This window comes from Haliaeetus leucocephalus, unplaced genomic scaffold, assembly GCF_000737465.1.
Source record: "Haliaeetus leucocephalus isolate CR32 unplaced genomic scaffold, Haliaeetus_leucocephalus-4.0 Scaffold1, whole genome shotgun sequence".
Lineage (NCBI taxonomy): Eukaryota > Metazoa > Chordata > Aves > Accipitriformes > Accipitridae > Haliaeetus > Haliaeetus leucocephalus.
In genome coordinates this window covers 22,464,891-22,486,830 of record NW_010972437.1, presented here as the reverse complement: position 1 = coordinate 22,486,830, position 21,940 = coordinate 22,464,891, and the positions used below count along the sequence as shown (strand labels likewise).

The following is a 21,940-nucleotide window of genomic DNA, read 5'->3' as shown; positions in this document are numbered from 1 at the left end:
GGTTTGTGTCCACGTTACCCCACCACCCTCAGACTACATCATGTCGTGACTCAAGGAAAGATGATGCAATAGTGTAAGCACTACTTAACTGGGGTGGGGCCAGCCAGAATTTTGGTAAATATTGGGTCAATACAGTTTTCATCTACTTTATCTTCTCCATAAACATTCATTCCATTGAGGACAGCTGTCTCTTGACTCATCCCTGGAGATCAGTGCTGGTCTTGGCACCAAAAATTCAGCAATGCTCATGTTTTAATTGGCATCTCTCCTTCCAGTTGTGGGCTGTGCTGCGCAAAAGGCGTGCAGTCATTCCTGCCCCTGTGCTGCCACTGTGGGCTGAGCGGAGCTTTCCCCAGGCAGGCTTTTTCTGTCAGTGGCAAATGGAAAGCATGCCAGTGGGATGGGTTTCTCAGCACTGCTCTGATGGCAAAAGAGGCAGGAACGGCTTCTAAGAAGGGGATGAAAAATAGATTATTCAATCTTAAGACATAGGAAAACAGCATGGTTTGAAAAATAGGGACATCTGGTCATCCTACATCCGCCTCAGACTTCAAATTTCCTTTAATTGACTTCATATGGCATTGAGATTTCTTTTTGCAAAGAGGAAGCAGAATGCTTAAAGATGAGTTCTATTAGAAAGCTGGAGATCTGAAAATGGAAGGTTTCTTTATTTCTTTTAAAAATCCTGAAACACAAATAGATGCTGAGAATTGCTGGGGTTTTGAGGAATTTTTAGTAGAAATTACTTTCCCTTTTTTGCTGCAATAACAGCAACCTGCCATTTTATTTTTTCTTTCTGTAATTTTACATATAATCTTTCTTCTGGGTTAAGGAATGGAGAGGTAGTAGGTGGGTTAAAACACGGCAAAATAAGATGGAATAGTAGGATTTTTATATAAGTGAGTTTCTTGTTCTTTGACCTTGTTTGGGGCGGGAGAGGGGAAGGGAAGGAGGGAGGGGGATGAGAGAACAAGAGGAGGAGGGGAGAAACATCTAACAGGGTTCTGAAATAAAGCTGCCAAAACCAGGCAAGAGTTGATAATAAATACAAAAAGTGTGAAGGGCAATGTGGGTTTTAACTTTCATCCTCTGCCCTGATTGGTGCTATGCCAGAAAGTGTTTCTTGCCAGCAGTGTTATTAGTTCAGTAAATGCTTTGAAAATTAACATCTGTTTTCAAGCTTAGCTTTCAAGAACCAGAGAGCACCTGAGTTGTTTTTTGACTAGACTTTTTAGAAAGGCTTTTCTTTACTAAAAAAAAAAAACCAAACAAATGAGATTTTTTGGCTTAAGGCAGTGAAGTGTCAAGATTAGGCAGTCCTATAAGACAAAGCGTTGCCACTGGCTCCATATGAAATGAAACCTGCAGCACAGAAGAGATGAGATACAGTTCCTCCTCTCCTGCTCCAAGGTTGAGTAGTGCTGCCAAATCAGAGGAAGGTGAGCTTTAATAAATGCAAGATTTTAAAGATGAAAATGTTGGGTTCTGTGTAAGCACGTGGTTGAGTCACCGCATGGCAGCAGCGTCACAGGAGCCGGCCGCCTGCACGTGCTCAGCCTGTTGCAGGAGCGAGGCACAGAGCATTTGCCACCTCTGTCGCTGAGCTGTGAACTAAGGGGTTTTACATCACTTTTGCTTCAAGCTAAGTTACCACTGCTCAGCAGAGACGTGATCACTCATTAAACCATGAAACTCGATCCTGCCTCTGAGCTCTTAATTGCCTCTGATTTCTACAGATTTAAGGTCACACTACAGTGACGTCTGCAGGTGGCCATGAAAACTAGAAGCAATTATTGTTTTTTTAAATGAAATTTGAGATTTCCACTTAATAGGATTCAATCCTGAAGGCTTTAGGAAAACACCTAATATTATGAGGTTTGTATATAATAAAATCATGGGAGCTGGCAGTAGTATTGCTGTAAGAGATTTAAAGCATCAGTACCTACTGCATTAGCAGAGGGTAGGTTTTTTACGTCCTTTGGCACAACTGGCATTCGTGAGGCTCAAAACCTGCACTCTTTGTGGAGAAGAGTCCAGGAGATACAACTCTGGGATCAGCCATTGGCTCAGAAAAGTGGGGTTATGAGACATGGGGGAGATGATGGGGGAATAGTCAGGGAGAGTTATAGCAACCACACTGTTGCCCAGCAAATCCTAGGAGGCATTTTCAAAATCATTCAGCATTGGCTTCATTCTCTTCTTTTCCAATTCTTAGAGACTTCAATGGGAGGAAAGTTAGGCCAATGCTAAGCACTTTTGAAACTCCCTTTTCTAAATCTGCACTGATATAAAGTCTTGTGGAAATAAATCATCTCTTCTCCAGTGAGTTCAATGATTCCCTCGTCAGTGCAGTGCCTTACATGTTTTGATGTTAAGCACAGCATTACGTGGGCAGACCGCTAGGTCGCCCTCATACTCTGTTCTCTCTCACCTTCTTTGTTAGAAATGGCGCCTGGACACCCTGGTCTTCCTGGGCCCCATGTAGCACCTCCTGCGGAATAGGCTTTCAGGTCCGCCAGCGATCCTGCAGCAACCCCGCTCCCCGGTACGGGGGCAGGGTCTGTGTTGGACAGAGCAGGGAAGAAAGGTAAGAGATGTCCACAACGCCGTGTTTTCACTTTTGTGGTTATAACGGTAGCACCTGGAAGCAGTGGCTCTTATGTGAATGCAGATTAAGGCTGTTTGGCTGAATGTACAAAGTGGAAGGAGTTGCAGAGCCTGGGAGGGATGAGGCTGCTCACATTTATGGCCACTCTCTTTCAATGAGCCTGTGAACATCAGAGAGTTCAGAGCTGCCTCCACTCTCAGACAGGACCTTTCAGACCTTCACAAGTATTCCTGTCCCCGAAACAGAGGGATGACCTCCTCAACGAAAGGAGAAGCTGTGCCTGCTGTTAGCAGTGTAGAGTTTATAGATACAGTTACACTGCTCTGATCAATCCCTGAGGAGGCAGTTGGATATGTGCAGCTTTCATTGCCAATTGCACCATTCCTAAGTCTCTATTAATTGTGCTGATGCACCAAAAGAAGTTCAAGACAAAATACAGCTTAGCTCACAGATTCAGGGTTGAGTTTTTGCAGGGCTTGACATCAGAAAAACATCTTCCCCCCCCGCAAACTAAGCAATTTTCATGCAAAATCACTAAAAGGCAATACTTTTTGAACCTACAGAGCCATCTGCACTATTACACTTCTTCAAGCCCAACCCCTCATTAAACACATGCTTTAAGGCATCCCAATTTGGTTTCCAGATTTGACATTTCATTAAAGGCCACCTCTGCTTGGCAGTAGGCTGTTGTTTGTCCCTTGAGTGGTCACTTAAGACAGATCTCTCTGCATTTCTCAGAATACAAAGGGCAATTCATTTAACTTCCTTGATTCAGGACATTTTAATGTTTGGTTTGATTTGTGGCCATTCACAATGGTCCCTTTTGGGTTTTAAAGACTACATCTGAGTCAATTGCAGTCCTGTGTGATTCAATTTGAGAACAATATTGATTAAAAAGCTGAACAAAATTAAAGTTACCTTTTGAAAAGGGAACATGAAATAGCATTAATTTAGGGCCTGCTTTTAGATGCATATAGCATCTAGTTCGTCTCCAGTTGCAAACACTAGTTTCTTAGGGTCCAAGCAGCGGTAAGGGCCAGATCATGTGAAGAGAAGATTGTCAAGCGTTTAGCTCCTGCCATTAGTGACAGACCACTGTTGAGCTGACCTCCCACTAGTCATCCCATTGAAAATATGTACCATCCACTCTCTCTCTTTGTGACACATGGGCTTCAGCTTATTAGCTCTTTTGTGAATTCAACGCATAAAAGATTTGAGTTTAGAGCATTTTCAAAAACTTGATCTTGACTGTTTACTCCAAATGTCTCACTGAGGTCAGCCTGCTTAACCATTCCCCATTCTGTACAAAGGGTACAGTTCTCTGCTGTCAACGGGAATATTGCTAATCTGATTGTTGTGTCAGCCTTCTGCTGGCTTTCTGTGCATGCATGAATTGCACCCAAATGCAGTGTGCAGTCTTGCGTCCATCACCACTTTGACCCTCGGATGTGCTGACAGGGGTATTTTTTGAGCAATGCACTTTCTTCTTTCAGATTCTGTAATGAGAACAGTCCATGTCCATTACCGATTTTTTGGTCTTCATGGGGTCCTTGGAATAAATGTAGTGTGAATTGTGGTGGAGGGATTCATTCAAGACAGAGGTCCTGTGAAAACGGAAATACATGTCCAGGCTGTGCTGTGGTATGTATTGTTTATTGACATTGCATAAGGGGCACCTATTGACATCTAGCATCTAGGAACTTGGTATTTAACTCCTCTCTCCATCTTGGTTTTATTTCTCAAGCTGGAAGAAAATGCTATCCTCAGCTGTTGCTAGAGGGGATGCTGAAATGAACTGGGAGGCAGAGAGGTGGCAGATTCCCAAAGTCAGTGAAGCTGGTGTGAGAGTCAGTGTGTTTGTGTGTGTACAGATGGGGACAGTCTGGTGTACAGAGGACTTCCTTAGGCCTCTATAGGCTTAGATATCAAGTCCTTTACCTAAAAGTGTTATACATTTTTTTCTTTGGTCCCACTCCCAAGGATGATCCTATTGAGTCAAGGAGGCCCTACACGCATCAGAAATGAGTCTCACTGTCATACTTGAGCAAACAACAGGTCAAACACCTAGTGCCAGTGAAGCAATGGCTACCCATTTTCTCTCTTTATTTTCCCTTTCATATTCTGGCAGCTGTTTCATGCAGCTGTTTTAATTAGTTTTGTGGAGAGTCTTCTTTCAGTGTAAGCAGATTTGATCTGGAACCTCCCATCTGTTCACAAGCTGTTTGGCATTTACTCTAGAATCATGAAGTCCTGAAGCATTAAATTTCTTTCCCTCTGTCAGAAAAGACTGGTTTATTTATTTCTTTTTAAACAAGAATGCAATGTTTGTCACTGGAATTCCTCCCACTGGCGGCAAGAATTGTAAAGACCCCAAATCACCCCATCCCCAGCCAGGCAGAATGTTGTCTGTACTCAATGGGTGCTCTACACCAAGGATGGCAAATGGTTCACAGCCCTCACCAGAGAGTTAAAAAAAGCCAACCAAACGAAAAATAGCTGTAAAAAGAGATAATCTAAATCCACCTTAAAAATAAAACAATAAACTTTTTAAGGAACAAACTTTACTGACATTTTGTCCTCATGGGGCTCCTCTAGGCTGACCTGAGAGCAGCATCTCAGGGTCACAGCAGAAAACTTGTTTGCTGTTATTGTTATCTATTGCCTGAATTATTCTTCTGCCCATAATGTACCAAGCTTTTGAAGCCCCACAGGACTTTGAGTCAGCAAAGAAACACAAACCTGAGGGAGACATAAAAATAGCAAGCATAGTTCACCCTTGAGGTCCATCTGAAGCTATGCACCACCACTGCCTCCATAGTCACCACATTTTGTGCTGTGTCCAGCACTGGTTTGTGTCTGCGAGGTCACATAAGGTGGATGGAGGTTGTTTTAGATCCAGAGCATACCCCCTTATTTTCTGGAGTGTAAATAAACCCATCAGTTAGGCTGCTGCGGTTTAATAAGTAAGGAGAGAGTGGTTTTCCTTCCTGGCAGGAATATAAGACGTGCAACCCAGAGAGCTGCCCAGAGGTGCGCAGGAACACACCCTGGACCCCTTGGATGCCTGTCAACATCACGCAGAATGGTGCCCGCCAGGAGCAGCGCTTCCGTTACACGTGTCGTGCTCAGCTGTCTGATCCCCACGAGCTGCAGTTTGGGAGGAAGAAAACTGAGAGTCGATTCTGCCCCAATGATGGCTCAGCAGTGTGTGATACTGACTGTACGTCTTGCCAGCTCTGGGGGACCATAGGGCAAGCCTAGATTTGGTGGTGGAAGGGGGATCCTCTCAGATCAACAAGAACCTGATTGTGTCTACATAAGTCTCAACATGTACAATTAGTGTCCCTGCAGAATGGCCGGGATGGAGTGAGCCCTGTGACTTAGAGATCAATACAGTTGTGAGCTCTGTGCTTATGGCAGTGTATAGACTTGTTCTTGCTACTGCCAGGCTGCCCCAAAGAGAACAGGCAAGTAATGAGGGTGTATAGAAGAAAAGAGCCATTCTACAGGACAGTGTGTCTTTACTCTTCTTTCTCTCTGGAGGTCCCCTTGTGCACTGCCTCTGGGGTTATTCCCTTCAGTACCGCTGTGATGCAAGGCAGTGTCCTGAGGCACAGCCTCAACTGCCACAATATGCTGCCCAGAAAGGTCATATGAAGGTTATCAGTAGATTCAGTTTGTGTGTGTACAGATTTCTTTTTGTGTCTAGCTTAGCTGTAACCCTGTGGAACAAAACTCTTGCTAAGGGCTTTCAACAGAAACTCTTCCCCAGGGCACACAAATCCTGATTTTATTAATGAGCTGAAGCCATTTTTAAAAGCCCAGCAACTGATTGATTTGTGATCTCGTGGTGTCTTGTTTGTTTTCCTTGAAGCTCTTGTTGATGACCTCCTCAAGACTGGTAAGACTTCTGCACGGATTATCAATGGGGGCTGGTCCTTTTGGGGGGCCTGGTCTTCCTGTTCCAGGGACTGTGAGTTGGGCTTTAGGATCAGGAAGAGAACATGCACAAACCCTGAACCTAAAAATGGTGGCTTGCCCTGTGTGGGGTCAGCGATGGAGTACCAAGACTGTAATCCGCATCCCTGCCCAGGTAACCATGATCATCTTTCTGCATGAAATTCAGAGGTGTTCTTCCCCATCTTAATGGTAGAGCCACAAAAAAAAAAAAAATCAGTATTTCCAAGCTGCCTTTTTTTTTTTTAATTTGGGGGATTTTTCCTTAATTTTTTTAAAGCTATTGTAATGACCCATGTATGTGATTTTTAGTGCTATGACTTATGTTTCACCTTGGCTCAGAGGGTAACACAGCCACATCCTCTAGAGGAAGTAGTATTGTGGCTTGTCTAGCAATTTTTTGCTTCAAGGTTTGATGCTCCATCCAGTGGAGGGCATCACGGTGCATCTGCACCTTGCTGAGGAGACAGGCTTAATAAATGTGGCTTAATACTGTGTAGAGATGCTTGATGTGGCGGTTCTTCTTGTGAACACTTGTTTCTTCCCCCTCTCCTGCTTACGTATTGTTCTTGCGATGGGCATCTACTCTTGACATCAGTTACCATTTCCTGCACAGCCAGCAGGGAGTATTCTTGCCTGGTTTCCTGGTTTTCGAGTTTGTCTTCATGTTTATGTTGCACTCCTGGTCCAGAATAGTAATAATAGGCCATTGACTACTGTATTCTTTCTCACTTATCCTTCTCCTTGCTCTGTAATAACTATCTATCTAAACTAAATTTAAGTGATCTTACACAAATTACCTTGCCTCTGTGCAGTTCTAGCAATTATCTACCTCTGGCAATATAGTTTGTGGCCTACACTTGAAAATGCTATATTAGAATAGTATTATTATGATTCTAAAATTCAATACAAAGATAAAATTCCAATGCAGATATGATCAGAATGTGCAGCAAGAGCATAGCAAAAGTGTCAAATATTGCACTCTATGACTTATAAAAAGAAAATAATTCTAGCACTATAAAGGCAGCTATTAGTACTATTTTGGAAGCTCTCAGTGGCTTTTCACTAATGTCTGTGCCCTTCTGTGCTGTTTTCTCCCCTTGGACACTATGATGTTTTACAATCTGTTCTGAGTGCATGATTACTATTTCTCTGTGTCTCCGTCTTTCCCTGCCTCACTCAATGTGTATACACAAATCCTGGGTTTATCTTGCACTAAGTCATCAGGTTATTATATTCTGAATTAACGGCATGTGGACCTGCAAATCAGGCAGTCTAGTAGCCTGACAAGGGGTGGGGTGGGAATCAGGGATCCTAAGTCCCTCCCTAGTTTAATTATTAAGCTGTTATGGGGCTGTGCTCAGATCATAGAATCATAGAATGGTTTGAGTTGGAAAGGACCTTTAAAGGTCATCTAGTCCAACCCCCCCTGCAATGAGCAGGGACAATAAATAAAGCCTCTGAGTTTCTGTTTAGTGAAGGTTGGAATTAGTGGACTCAGGGGCCCCCACAGAATGGTGCCATATAAGCTCCACTTAAGTTTTACAGCACTTTTTTCCCAAGTAAATCTGCTGTTGTTGTAGGTGAAGCGTCAGGAGACAATATAATAATAACAACGTTGTTTTCTAAAAAGGTGTAGAATAGAATAGAATGGAATAGAATATTTCAGTGACTACCCTAAAGAATATGCACTTTATGATGCAGTGTCTTTTTGTGCATAGACTTCATTCTGCATCCATAGAGTGCAGCACGTTCGTACCCTCTCTTGATATGAAGTTCTTGTTGTCAGGCCCAAATGTCCTGGGGTGCAAGAAACTGCTAGCTAGTCTGGGCAGGGTGGATCTGGAAGGTGAGATACCGGGACTCTCCAGCTTTGTCACAGTGAGAGGAGTAACCAACAGCATCTACCTTTCTCTCCTTGCTTTTCAATGTCCTTCAGTGAAAGGCTCATGGTCTTGCTGGACTCCTTGGTCTCACTGCTCAGCAACCTGTGGAGGAGGACACTACCAGCGCACACGGACTTGCACCAATCCAGCTCCGTCTAGCGGAGAGGATATCTGCATTGGTCTGCACACCGAGGAGGCCCTTTGCAACACGCACCCATGTGAAGGTAGCCAGTTCTCGTCCCTGCTCCAGTTGGCTTGGGCGGTGCTGGGAGCAAGGCTCATCTGCAAAACGTTTAAAAATTAAATCAGAAACACCACCAGTTAAACGCTTTTCTGTCCATTCACTAAATGTCTATTGAGCCAGGTAAAAAGGAGACATCCCAGTGTTCAACTGCTATGCATCACCTTTCTCTTTACCTGTTCACTAGCCCATGCTCTGGCATTCTGGTGCTGGACAGGAAAAACCTTGTTAATAGCTGATCCATTTAAAGTAATTGAAAAAGCAGGAGCTTGGTTCTTCAATGTGGAAGCTTACAAGACAAACAAAAGGAATCATGAAGCATCAATCTGTACAGCTGCTGAAGGGACAATCCTTCCTTTTTCTCACTCAGGCAGATGAGCATGTGCTACAACTCAGAGGACAGGTTTTGGATCTGTGCTGGTTTTGAACCACCTCTGTGTACTTTCTGATCCAGTGCAGACTGACTCCTGCCCTTAGGAACCTCAGCAAAACTCTCTAACTGCTGTAACTTGTGCTGACTGCTTGAGGTATCCCTGGGAGGCCACCTCAAAACTTGAAGGTCCTGGTGCAACATTGCCCCGTCCAGCTCCTTGTATGTCTTTAACCAGAGAGCCGATATAGGAACTTTTAAGACAACTCCATGCTGCACAGTGCTCCACCAAGGGTTGGTTCAGTCCATATTAAGAAAACTACAACCTGACAAGTAGGGTATGATGCTTGCACTGTTATTTGTGTTGAGGAAATTAAATCCACTAAAGGCCTCTGGATTAGATGTGCGAGAGAGGCCCAGGCCAGGATCTAGACATCCTTCAGGAGGGGAGAAGTTTGGTATCTACAAGGGAGCCTTTTCCTTCTTGGTGACGTTGTCTGTGTGTTTTCCTGATCTTGGATTTCAGGTGGCTGGTCAGAGTGGTCAGAGTGGAGCCTGTGTAATGAAGAGGGCATCCAATACCGCAGCCGTTACTGCGAGGTACACAGCCCAGACTCTTCTCAGTGCATCGGAAACAGCACGCAGTACCAAGATTGCCTGTATAATGAAATTCCTGGTATGTACAGTGTCATTGAGGAGGGAGAGGGTGGGCCAATTCAGGAGAGCAGCTCGTGCCCAGACTGTCAAGCTAGGCTGAGATTTTCTCTACTATAAATTGCGTTTGGATGCTTCTAGAAAAACAAGCAAACAAACAAATATGTTATAAACTCCCTTGTGGCAGGCACAGGGTAACTGGCACACCTTTAAGGCAGCTTAGCATTTCTTTAAAACAGAATTACCTAGATCTGTAATAAATAACTGGTATTCCTTCACCTGAATTGAAGCTTTTAACCTTACATAGTTCATCTCAGGCTTGGTTATAAAAATTGTCTCTGTTCTCAGCATGGATATGGGCAACAGAAGGTCCTTGAGTTCAGGTATCAAAAGAAGTATCCCAAAAGAGCAAAGAAATAAGGTGAGGCAGATGGAGAAAACTGGTGTGTGAAGTGGGGAGATTAATCAAGGGTCTAACAGCGACACTGTTGATGGACAGATGGTCATCAACATCTTCCACCCTGTGTTTTGTGGAAATTTAATCTCTCAGGCAAATATTTGATATGGGTCTCTACTGAATAACCCCTTTACACATGTTCTTTTCTGGATTACAGTGCCCTGACTTAAAAATCTGAGATCTCTAGGCAATGGTATTCTTCTTTTTCATGGTTTTCTCAGCTATCTTCTTTCCCCTAAATTGAAGCAGCTAAGGAGTGATCAGGTAACAGTACTGGAATTGTCAGGTCTTTGGAGAGGTTTTGTTGCATGTATTTCACACTCTGAGTTTATAATTTGATTTAGAGAGACTCTCAGCTTGCTGCAGAACATGTGAGCACCTTCTCGTGTCTGGAGCACAGGGGGTTTAATTACTTAAAGAAGTAAAGTGATGGCAGAATGACAATTTTCTCCAATCCTCTTCTCTTTGTTTAGTGATCCTGCCAGCCTCCAGCATTGATGAGAGCACGAACTGTGGAGGTAGGGTACCACTAACTATATATCTTATTTTTATCTTAACCTGGCTTCTTTTCTCCCTGTGCAGTATCAACCAAACCATTAATCTATACAGCTCATATCCCACTGATAGCCTTAATTCCACTGGAGTCTTGCTGTCTGAGTCAGACTGGAGGAATGTATCGCATGTCCACTTGTCAGTTCCAAGATTTTTATTTATTTGGGGGTTTGGGTTGGCCACTGAGACTCATTAATTACCAGGGAGCACATTGCTTGTCTCTCTACCCACAGGGTAAATGGTTCAGGAGAAAGGAAGGGATATTCCTCATTCCACCACTGTAAGCCTCCAGCTGTTTGGAGGCAGGTGTTTTTAAATAACCTATAAAGATTTCAGTGAACAGAGTCTCTTAGACAGATCCTTTGCTGATATAGGAAGAGATTAGAGTTCATACTTGTCCTCCAAGCACTTCTTTCCATTTGAGCCCTCACCTCTTACAGAATTGTGTCTCCTTTCTGCATGTAACTTGGAAAGATCCAGTCATTAGTGTCACTTTTCCACTTCCCTAGGAACCCCTATGATAAAAATGCAGACTGAAAAAAATGGCAGGTTCCTTCGACATTTTAAAATGCTAGTTTCACACTAATGACCATGACGATTCTTGCTAGCATCACATCCCTGCTTTCCTGAAATCTAGATGATCTGCAGGCTGCCAAAATCTCTTCTCCCTGTGGAGATAGTGGCAAAAAAAGGCATGCTGCCTGTGGCACGGAAATGCGGCCTCTCGGTTTGTGACTGTGGGGCAATCAATGGAATTAAGATTTCAGCACCTGCAATGTAACAGTTGGCTTTCTGCGTCACTCCTTCTCCCTCAGAGGGTGCAACGTATCTGTGTCAGTTCCAGGACTTCTTGCTATGGCTTGCACTCTACAGTTATGCAGTGTATCCACATTTCCTTCGTTTACCACCACCATTGTATTTGCTGTTGCAATCCATGGTTTACCATAGCTAATATTATTTATTACTTAGTGTTCTACAATATTTGGTGAAGAAGCCAATCAATAGGAATTCTGTTGATGCATCTCAGAAAATCTATATTTTCAAAGTGATGCACCAGAAAGCTTCCCCCCTGGGGACTCACATGCTGCAAACAAAATAATTTGGTTTTTTCTCTAAGATATGGCTAAAAGTCACCTGAAAAATCAAATGGGTCTTTCAAAGGTGAGAGTGAAATGTAAGAGAGCTTTATGTTTTAGAAAGGATTTCCTACTGTACTGACTTGCAAATGAAGCAGTTAAATGAAATAGTCACTGCAATATAAACAAAGCTGGGCAGAAGGAGAATGTGGCAGAGTGTCATGTGGCGTTACTGAGTTGTAGCTCTCATGAGTGATGTAAAGCAGGCAGAGGTTTTTAGAAAGGAAGTGTCTTTTTGGAAAAGTCTTGTAACATTTAGTAGGAAATTATCATCTTTCTGCTGGTTTTTTGGACCATCATCCAAAACACAATAGAAAGTGGTAATCTTGCAATAGAATTTTATAGTGTGGTTTAAAAAATAAATGTAGCTCATCATTCTAATAAATTCTGTATGTTCCTTACTGTAATTATGATTGAAGTGCATTACTTTGCTGTAGAACTCTATTGGGTTTGTTCTTTTTAAACTCAGGGGGATATTTTCTAACTAAAGATTAGAGGAGAGCTGTAGACTAATGGGCAGAATTCTCTATTTGAAAAGCATATCAGTTAAAATGTAAGATGGCACCAAAAAAATGCACACCGTGATCAGACTAAGAATGAAGCCCATTTAAAGCCGCTCTCCGAGTAGTCCCTTCCATTTCTCTGCACACAGTCAAGTCAACACAGCAGTCTGTCCAAATGAATTGGCTTTTTAAGTATTACAGGAATTTTACCGCTGCAGTCGCCACCGAGCCGATGTGGCTGTCCCCTGGGACAGCTGCCCTGGGGGGCCAGCAGTCAGGGCCTCCCCCCCAGGCACTAGGGCCCCTGTCATTCCTGTTTGAAAAATGACAGAGCAAAGGCAGAGGAAAGGCAGCAGCATTTAGAGTCACCCTTGCTGATTCTTTTTCTGTAGATTCCTCCCTGCGCATAGCAAGAGACAGCAGGGTCATAAAGTTTTGCCACCCATGATTGCCTCTGGTGGTTCGTTAACTTGGTGGCTGTAAAGGTCGCTACTGGTTGTTCTGTTGTCAGTGGAGATCTGTTGGTGGTTGGTTTTACCATGGGATTTGAGACTCTCTGAGGTGAGAGAGGAATGAGGAGTACTGTTTGACTTTGTCTTCCCCCCACTGGCCAGAGTTGCGAGTTAGGTACCTCACGGCGCGTGGGATGCACAACTACAGCTCCTTCCAGAGGTCAGCGCTGTGCTTGGAGGGTGCTGCTGCAATCCCATGCGGAGAGATCTCTGTAGGAGGCTTTTATAGTCCAAGATTTTTCTGTTTGAAATATTTGCACTGTAGCTACCCCGCTGGCACATGCCTGCAACTGCCTTCCTATCTTTGCAGTTTGTGGAGAAAGCCAACAAAGAAGAGTTTTTCAAGCAGTTCCCCCGTTTCCTTTGTCCACGTTATCTTTCCATTCCCCTGAGGACCTCTGTTTCACTGTTAGCGGTACAAATACACTTCGGAGGTAGTGCAGACATGGCCAAGGCAGTGCCACCCTGTGAATAAACCAGAATGCTGAGCACACTTGGATTACACGGGGGAGGAATGTGTATCTCCCCCACCCCATGCACAGTCCCATAGGCATTTTGGGCAGCCGACAAAAAGGGCTTTCCCCTCCCTTCCTTCCCCTTCAGAGAAACGCTGAGCATTTTTATCCCCTTATTTCCATGACATGCACATGCTTTGGAATCCATTAATGTGCATTGTTTGTACGGCTCATTTCTTTAGCTGTCAGCTTAACATAATGTTTAGTTTCAATATCAATAGAGGGGAGAGAGGAGAGACAGGGAGGGAGCTTTGAGAAAACAATGCATAAACCTGTTAAACTGCACAAGGCAGAGCTGCAGTGGGGAGACCAACTTGCAGGGAGATTATGTCAGTTAATGTTAGAACGTAAGACTGTGGCTTCAACAGCTTATTAACGTTGATCCCGAGATGTCATAGCTCTGACTTGCACCTGTGGTCTTGTCAGGGGAGGGAAAAAGGCTGTTCTTTAAAAATAGCATCTCTTGTCATTTCCCTTGCAGGTTTTAGTCTCATCCATCTGATTGCCACTGGAGTCTCCTGTTTCTTCGGCTCTAGCCTCTTAACATTTGTGATTTACGTGTACTGCCAGCGCTGTCAGAGGCAGTCCCAGGAGTCGACCGTTATCCACCCAACAACTCCCAACCATCTCCATTACAAGGGCAACACAACCCCCAAGAATGAGAAGTACACCCCTATGGAGTTCAAGGTAGGGTACTTGATGAGAAATACCACAAACAGCTTGATACTACCTGAACAGATTCTGTATTTATGTCACGGTTGGAATTGGGTAGGTTTGTGTTTCTTTGCCCAGCTGTTGGCATTACACGTGGGGTTGAAGGGGCATTTAGCTGTACTGTCACAAGGGGTTAAAAAGTCCCATTACTGCAATGGGATTTTGTTCTGTTTCACGGTCCTGATGAATGCCAGTCTGGCAAGTACATACCAAGATACTCCAGCCCATTCTGACTATTGTATGTATACATATTGTCCTCTAAGAAATCAGTAAGAGCTCAGTTCAGTGCATTGTTAGTGTGTGGTAAGAGGAAACGGAGGGGAGGAAGAATAAAAATGGAAACTTCATTAGAAAAATAGCTGGGAAAATGCTTATTGGTAGGATGAGATTCTGGAAATGCTTTGGGAACTACCAAATTGGAAAGGATGAGAAAGCAGAGAGGGTTCTGCCCCCTCTATCAGTGCTGGACAGAACTTACCCCAGGCAGCTACGTAGAATTCAATGATAGCAGCAGAATTGGGAGCTGAAGCCTGAGGAGAAGATGAGTGTTGAAGTGGCATGCTCTGTTGGCATGTCTGCTTGCTAAAGAGAACACCACCCATTATCTGAGCAGATAGGACTAAGGGTGCAAGAGACAATACACTGAGATGGTAGCGCATTGTTGTATTTGAGCATCAGTCTCCAGGTGAAGTGTGGGATCAGAGAAGTGAGCAGTGGGATGGGTGAAGGGGCTTCATGTCACCACGGGAGGAGCAGCCTGCCTCAGGTCACTTGAACAGTGTGGAGCATCACCTGGGACATGAACACAAAACAGAAGGAAACCTGCAGCTGCTTGTTCCTTCGTATAGCTATGTGCTGTTGACATTTTGGTTGTCTGTTTCTGCTGATCTGGCCTGGCTTCTGACTGAGCCCAACAATAAGATCAATGGTGGGACCGTTGCCATAGTCTAAACTCCTTGGGTGTTGGGGACTGTTTCTACATAGGGATTTTATAATGTGTCGTGGTTTAACCCCAGCCAGCAACTAAGCCCCACGCAGCCGCTCACTCACTCCCCCCCCATCCAGTGGGATGGGGGAGAAAATCAGGAAAAGAAGTAAAACTCCTGGGTTGAGATAAGAACGATTGAATAGAACAGAAAAGAAGAGACTAATAATGATAATGATAACACTAATAAAATGACAACAGTAGTAATAAAAGGATTGGAATGTACAAATGATGCGCAGGGCAGTTGCTCACCACCCGCCGACCGACACCCAGCTAGTCCCCGAGCCGCGATTCCCTGCCCCCCCCTTCCCAGTTCCTAAACTAGATGGGACGTCACATGGTATGGAATACACTGTTGGCCAGTTTGGGTCAGGTGCCCTGGCTGGGCATGAGAAGCTGAAAAATCCTTGACTCTAGTCTAAACACTACTGAGCAACAACTGAAAACATCAGTGTTATCAACATTCTTCACATACTGAACTCAAAACATAGCACTGTACCAGCTACTAGGAAGACAGCTAACTACATCCCAGCTGAAACCAGGACATAATGCTGGGCACAGGACGATTCCTGATACATGGCCGTGATTTGCAATGTGAATGCACATCAGAACTAAGAGCTTGCATCTAATAATTTGAAAAGAGTCGATGTTGTTTTGGTGTTTTAAAGGAAAACAGTTTGAGCTGGAAAATAACAGACCAGTTTGGTAATAAGCATGTGCTGAATTCCTTGTGTTGGGCATTGCAGCCCCTCAGAAGATCCCGCTGCCTATAAATGCAGTCTCAAAAATATATTTCCTAGCAGCATAAGGCTACAGTTGCATACAGTTTCATAAGGGTGCAGCATCATAATGCAAGTCAGCATGGATTTGTGGAAAGTAAATCATGTCAAGCAAATTGGATTCCTTTTTTAAATTAAATAAATATTGATCTAGATAGGAGGGAAGCAGCAGACATATTGGGATTTTCAGAGGCTTTTAACAAAGTTTCACAGGATGTATTATTCTACACACTCTGCATATAGGGGTTAGGTAATAAATTATTAAGACAGGTAAAGAACTCGGACCTGATCCTGGAAGCTTCAAACTATGGGAGTAATCCTTTCAGTTATGCGAACAGTTGTGGCAGAGTCTGTAGGAAGACCCAGATGAGAAAAGCTTGCAGGAATAAAGAGATAAGCAAGAGCATCCCCTTGTTTCTTACATAGCAAACAATGAAGAAAAGAGACACATTTATTTTTGTGGCCAAAAGCAGGTAATTACAGGCATTGTGTTAACAGTTTCTTCATGCTTTGTATTGTGCTATCATGTATTATCAGATGATGCTAAAATAGGAAGAATGGTCAAAATTTAGAAGGATGAAGTTGTTCGCAGAACGATCTTGATCAATTGGGTAAATGGATTATGAAATGCAGTATGTCTATGCTGAGTGGTGCAGTGGAGTAGAAGTAATAACAAAGCTAAGCAAAGTTTAAAATAGCAGCAGATTAGTTAATGTAGTATCAGGAGGGAGTTGACCTCTTTGATAGATCCATCTCTGGATACTTGATCTAGTGTGTAGTAACAGTGAGCAGCTGTTAGAGTCTTCTTTCGAGGGACATAAAGAGCCTAGGCATTAGATCAAGTTTTGAAAAGTCTAGTTTATTTAAAGGAAGGCATTAGCTAACTGGAACTGTATGAGTTAGGCTGGGGGGAGAAGGGACTTGGACACAAGGAGAGATAGACCAGATGGGGCTTATTTATAGAATGTTAGGAAGTGAAGGAGTTCAAGTGAATAAATCTGCAGTCATTGGACAGACCAAAACAAAATGTTTAGGAGCGAGGGGCTACTTGCTAAGAAGAACTCAAAGTCATACTCTTTCAGTGTGGTGAATGAGGCAAAGAGATTTACAGAAAGGGTAAAATCTGTTTATCAAGTGAAGCCCCTTTTCTCTATTCCTGTTGAATATTTCCTTATGTTTGTCTTCTCTATTGTCCCTCCTCTCTTAAACTCTTGCCTGAAAATGTCTCATTTAATACTACAAATTTGCCACCCCTCAGTGTTCCATTGAACAATGTAGCATTAGTGCAGTAAGAGAAAGGCTCTGTGTGCTCTGTGCTGTGTAATTACTTACAGAGCTTGTTATTAGCCAGCTTTAAATTTAGGAATAACTGGCAGATTTTTCTAAGGGTCAGGAGGGAGTTTTTCACGCCTTCAAGGAGCATGTGAGGTCTTATTGTGATGCTACACAATTAGCATGCAAACGACGGAGGAGCTAAAATTCACCTTCTGGAAGATGGAAGGTTGGACTGAGCTTGGATATGGGCCCATGTGAATTGAACATGTGTAGGTATGAAAGAAAGTGAAAACACCTGAAATTCCAGATTCTAAACCCGAGCAAGTTTCTATTCAGCAGGCACCAAGAAAACTGCCCCAAACATTTTTTAAGTAATGAAAGCAAAAGAATCATTGTAGGTTTGTGTGTGTGTGTGTGTGTGTGTGTGTGTGTGAAATAGTGAATAAATCCATGATTAAGGAAATACATGGTGTGTAGACTACTTTTCAGTAACGGAAAATGATAATACACAGTGACATCATGGTAGCAGAAGGCTGAGCATATGCACAAGTCTATTATTTTCCATTCTTTGATAATAATAAGCCTTCTGCAACCGTCTTTAGTTTGTTTTCATCTTGAAATATCTCTGCTCTCCAACCAGCAGGTGAACACAGTAGAAAGTGTGGCAGTGTTACATTCAAATGTACAGCAATGAATGCAAACTCATAAATCAAGGTGAATTTTATATGAAGGCAGATTTTAATGAAGGAAGTGCTAGCTGATATGAGCCTTGTTGGACATTTCAGCACAGCCATGCAGTAATGCAGATCAGATGTAAATATCATACACAATGGTGACCTATTGATCATTTAGCTGATGCTAACTTGCCTAGGCAGTGTTCTGCAGAAGAGTGTTTTATTTTTGCTGGCTTCTTTTCCCTTCCTGTTTTGCTTTCTCAAAAATGCTGTGAGGTTTATTATTAGCTATTTCAGCCATGATGTCTTAAAAGATTTCATGCATATACATTTACCAGCAGCACGTTGATTTTTATTTGTTATTCACAGATTGTAGGGGAGAGACCTTTTGGGTCACCTAATAAGCAGTTCATGTTTAATTAATTGGTTAAAGTTCATACAGCACTCTGACAATATTGAAGACTGTGCAGAACAAGAGCATGATGAAATAAAAATTATCTGCTTTTCACGTTTTGGCATGATGGGTTACAGAACCACCTACAACCTTCCCAGTACTGCCACGCCGATTAGTTAATAGCTGGCTATCAAAGCAGAGAGAGATCCTCTTTTTTAACATCTTACTTCAGCTACTTAGTGACTTACTCATGTGAGTTACTTACTAGAGTCATGCTGATGGAAAGCCAGATGATCCTGCAGTAGAAATGGGAGGATGTTGAGGTCAAGGTTGAGTCCTTGTGAATTAGGAGCTCTTGGAACAGCCACACATAGAGAAAGGGCTTGGACTGAACTTCTTCCTATTGCTAAATCCTCCACCAATAAAGAGAGCCAACATTTTATTCTACGCGCAATTTGGACAGACAGAGACGTCTGCACCTTGGTCCAAATCCAAAATCCAATGGCCTTTGGATCAGGCTAGATGGGATTAGCGAGAAATGTAAGTTTGCAGAATGGTTATGATGATGATTCTGCAGATTTTCTTCTCGATTGTGCTGGACAGACCTCCCTATGTCCTTCCTTCCTTAAACACAGCTTTAGTCATGAGTCACGTACTCAAACTCTTGCTGTAGTGATGCCTCAAATAAGCTGAGGAAGCACCTGAGCATTGCATCCGCTCGGGGCATCACTGCTGCTCTCGTAGAAGCTAAGGGCCAAGCACTGAAGTCGTGCTCAAGCAAAACGGTCATTTATATCAATGAACAAATTTATTGTGGGGGAAGATGAAGTGAGAGCTGAGTGAGATTGCCAGATATGGCAATGAAAGAGGGAAACTAAATATTTGATGTATCACATGATACCTGAAGTTTCTAGGAGGACATCAGAACAATAAACATTAACTTCAGTAGGACTGAGAGTCCTGCACTTGTGCAAAATTATACAGCAAATATAAATGCAGCTAACAGAAAATGGGGGGAATAGTCAGTAGGTCACTTTTGACTGTATAAATTAGAAGCTGCAATGAATATTTTTAATAAAGTGAGAACAATGCTGTTGAGAATCAAATAACAGTGCAGAGAAGACACCACTTGTGAAGGACTCCGGACACCATGATCCACACTTCATTACTAATCCCAAATAATTTAAGGCAATAAAATACCAATGTGGATGGCTGCGAAACAGAAGAAGAAGAATCCTTCTGAATAAAAGAACAGGCTGGGTGTTTGGTGTGGCTTTCAACATTGCAAAAAGAAATAAAGCTCAGGGTATAGGAAAATGGATCCCTGTATGGATTTTAAACGTCTCTCTCTTGGTGATGGTCATTTCATTGCTGCTGAAAATCACACCTTTTTTGTAGTAGGGAGACAGCCAGTGGTTCAAGTTTAAATGAGCTTTAACTACTGTCAAGTGCCCTAGAGGAATGTTTGTCTAAGTCAGCCTTTGTCTCTGAGGATGTTTGTTTCTCTCTGCCATGGAGAACTTAGGGCTTCAGTGTCCTATCGCTTGATTTGATATCTTGCTACTTAAACTAAAATTGGCTAACCCATTTGTTTGTAGTGATCACAGCACATACACTGATAGCACTGTGATATAAACTTTTTTCTTTTCTTGGTGACCCTTTCACTGTGCATCATTCGAGCCCCAGAAAGTGGCTGTAAGGTTCAGAAATAAGCCAGCAGTTGATGATACCCAACATCGTCAATAAGTTATCAACAGCGTCCCTTAGGTATTTGCTTTAGCTGTATGGCATTTTAGAGAGGGATTTAGCTGATGTAATCAGCTGGAATAAATAAATACATATATATATATATGTATATAAAAATATAGTAAATCAGATTGAAACATAAATTTTGCTCCTAGTGAATTTCATGTTTAACAAAGACTATTTCCCCTGAACAAAGTGGCATTTAAGAGCATTAAGTGCTTGAATAGTAGAGTACATATTTTTAGTACTTACCATGAGTATAGTATTATTTGAAAAAGAATAGTAGGGGCAGGGGGTTGTATTGGCAAAGGAGCATTGTGCCCTTTCTTGTATGATCCTGCAGTTGCAAATGTCTCTTCAGGGGACTCTCAATTTACATAATGCCTGCTAGGAAGGGAAAGCAAGAGAGCTTACTGATGGGGAAAAAAGGATTAAGTGGTGCGTCTCAGTCAAAATCTATTAGTGTCTTTTCTCCCCTTTATATCAGTGGGTCAAGTCAAATTGAGCAGTCAAGCATGCCTGGAGGTGTGGCTGTCCTAGGAGGATTGTGCCTGTAAAGCGATGTGCATCTCTTGGAGGTGTCCTCACCCCGTGGCTGCAGTGGCTTGGCGGGTTGCTGTGTGCAAGTCACAGATATCTCCCTCTCATAGATACATTATTTAAGCGTAGGGGAAACTGCCAGTTCAGGTCTGAATGTTTCCTTGCTCCTGCTCCCTCTCGGATGCTATCCAGCTGCTCGCAATGGTTCCCAAATGGGAATTGGTCCCTGCTCCACCCACTTTTCATACAAACCCTTCATTACTTCGCAGGGCTGTTGCTGCTCACCGTGGGGTGGGAATCCACATTGTTCCTCCTCCCTCACCATTTTGAGAGAGTCTAGCTTTTGGGGTGACTTTTTGTTTTCTTCTTTAAGCCATATTGAGAAATTTTAAGTGACGCTGGGGGTGGATGCTTCATATTCATCCTGTCATGTTTTTCTTTATTGACTGAGCCTTGTCTCCTCCTCCTCGTACGACCAGGCGTATCTCCTCTACACCCAGGTCAGGGATATGGTCCATGCTCTGCCTTCTTACAGGCTAGGCTAGTCATCATGGATGCTCACACTAGCCTTTCTTTGGGGTTGTATTACTGCAGCTGTGATAATCTATGGATGTAGGCAAGACAGGTTTGTAGGCAGACAAGTTTTGTTCTGTTTTGGTTTTAATTAGATCAATGAGTATAGCTGGAAAAAGTGGGCAGGTTTTTGAACATGTGAGCTGCTATTTCAGACCTGAAGACAGACAGATCTGTTCAAAAGTTTATCTGATTTTTCCAGCTACACTAATTGATCTAATAATTGATATTACCTTTTTCTTGCAATTTTTGCCTTTCCTAATTTCTCTGAGGTTGACATGTATCTGCCCCCACCCACCCACCTGTGCTAGAAGAAGGAGAATTAAATGAAGAAGAACTGTGGCAATGGGAATAACAAAATCACGCTGCACTGACTGTTGTGTATTTACATGACTTCCCCCTACTGGTCAGAAGAGGGCTGTTTCAATCATACCCTAGACTCATTTGCTTCAAGTTAAGGGTTCTCCCTTGGTCCAGGTGCTAGAAGTGGTTCTTCCCTCCTTGTCTCCATGAAGCTCTGTCTGGCAGTGTTAGGCACATTAGCCAAACTGGGAAATCCTCAGTGCCGCCAAGATGTGCAGGAGGAATTAATTATGTGTTTGCAGAAGAGTTTAGAGAGAGCCATGGAAGAGGCAGGGAGCTAAAGTAAAGGGAGAGGATAATATTAGACAAACAATAAATACCAGAAAACATACAACCTTTGTGGTACACTTGGAGGGGAGCTGCCTCGCTACTTTTCTGGAATAGCTCCACCAGCGAATAACGTCTTTTTAAGTAGACTTATAAACAAATGGAGCTGCATGCTTACAAAATAAAGATAGCTGTGTCAGTATTCAGAACTAGAACTCAATATCCAGAATGTGTTTGGC

General features: G+C 43.0%; 1 protein-coding gene across 1 annotated transcript in view; it reads left to right on the top strand.

The window, feature by feature from the left end:
• Positions 1 to 21,940, top strand: part of SEMA5B (sema domain, seven thrombospondin repeats (type 1 and type 1-like), transmembrane domain (TM) and short cytoplasmic domain, (semaphorin) 5B) — a 135,171-nt gene that overhangs the window by 102,681 nt on the left and 10,550 nt on the right. Inside the window, exons 13-20 of the mRNA XM_010568773.1 lie at positions 2,444 to 2,587; positions 4,102 to 4,249; positions 5,603 to 5,828; positions 6,483 to 6,701; positions 8,505 to 8,675; positions 9,589 to 9,738; positions 10,647 to 10,691; positions 13,873 to 14,078. Of these exons, the coding sequence (XP_010567075.1) occupies positions 2,444 to 2,587; positions 4,102 to 4,249; positions 5,603 to 5,828; positions 6,483 to 6,701; positions 8,505 to 8,675; positions 9,589 to 9,738; positions 10,647 to 10,691; positions 13,873 to 14,078 (1,309 nt within the window). The remainder of the gene's footprint in view (positions 1 to 2,443; positions 2,588 to 4,101; positions 4,250 to 5,602; positions 5,829 to 6,482; positions 6,702 to 8,504; positions 8,676 to 9,588; positions 9,739 to 10,646; positions 10,692 to 13,872; positions 14,079 to 21,940) is intronic.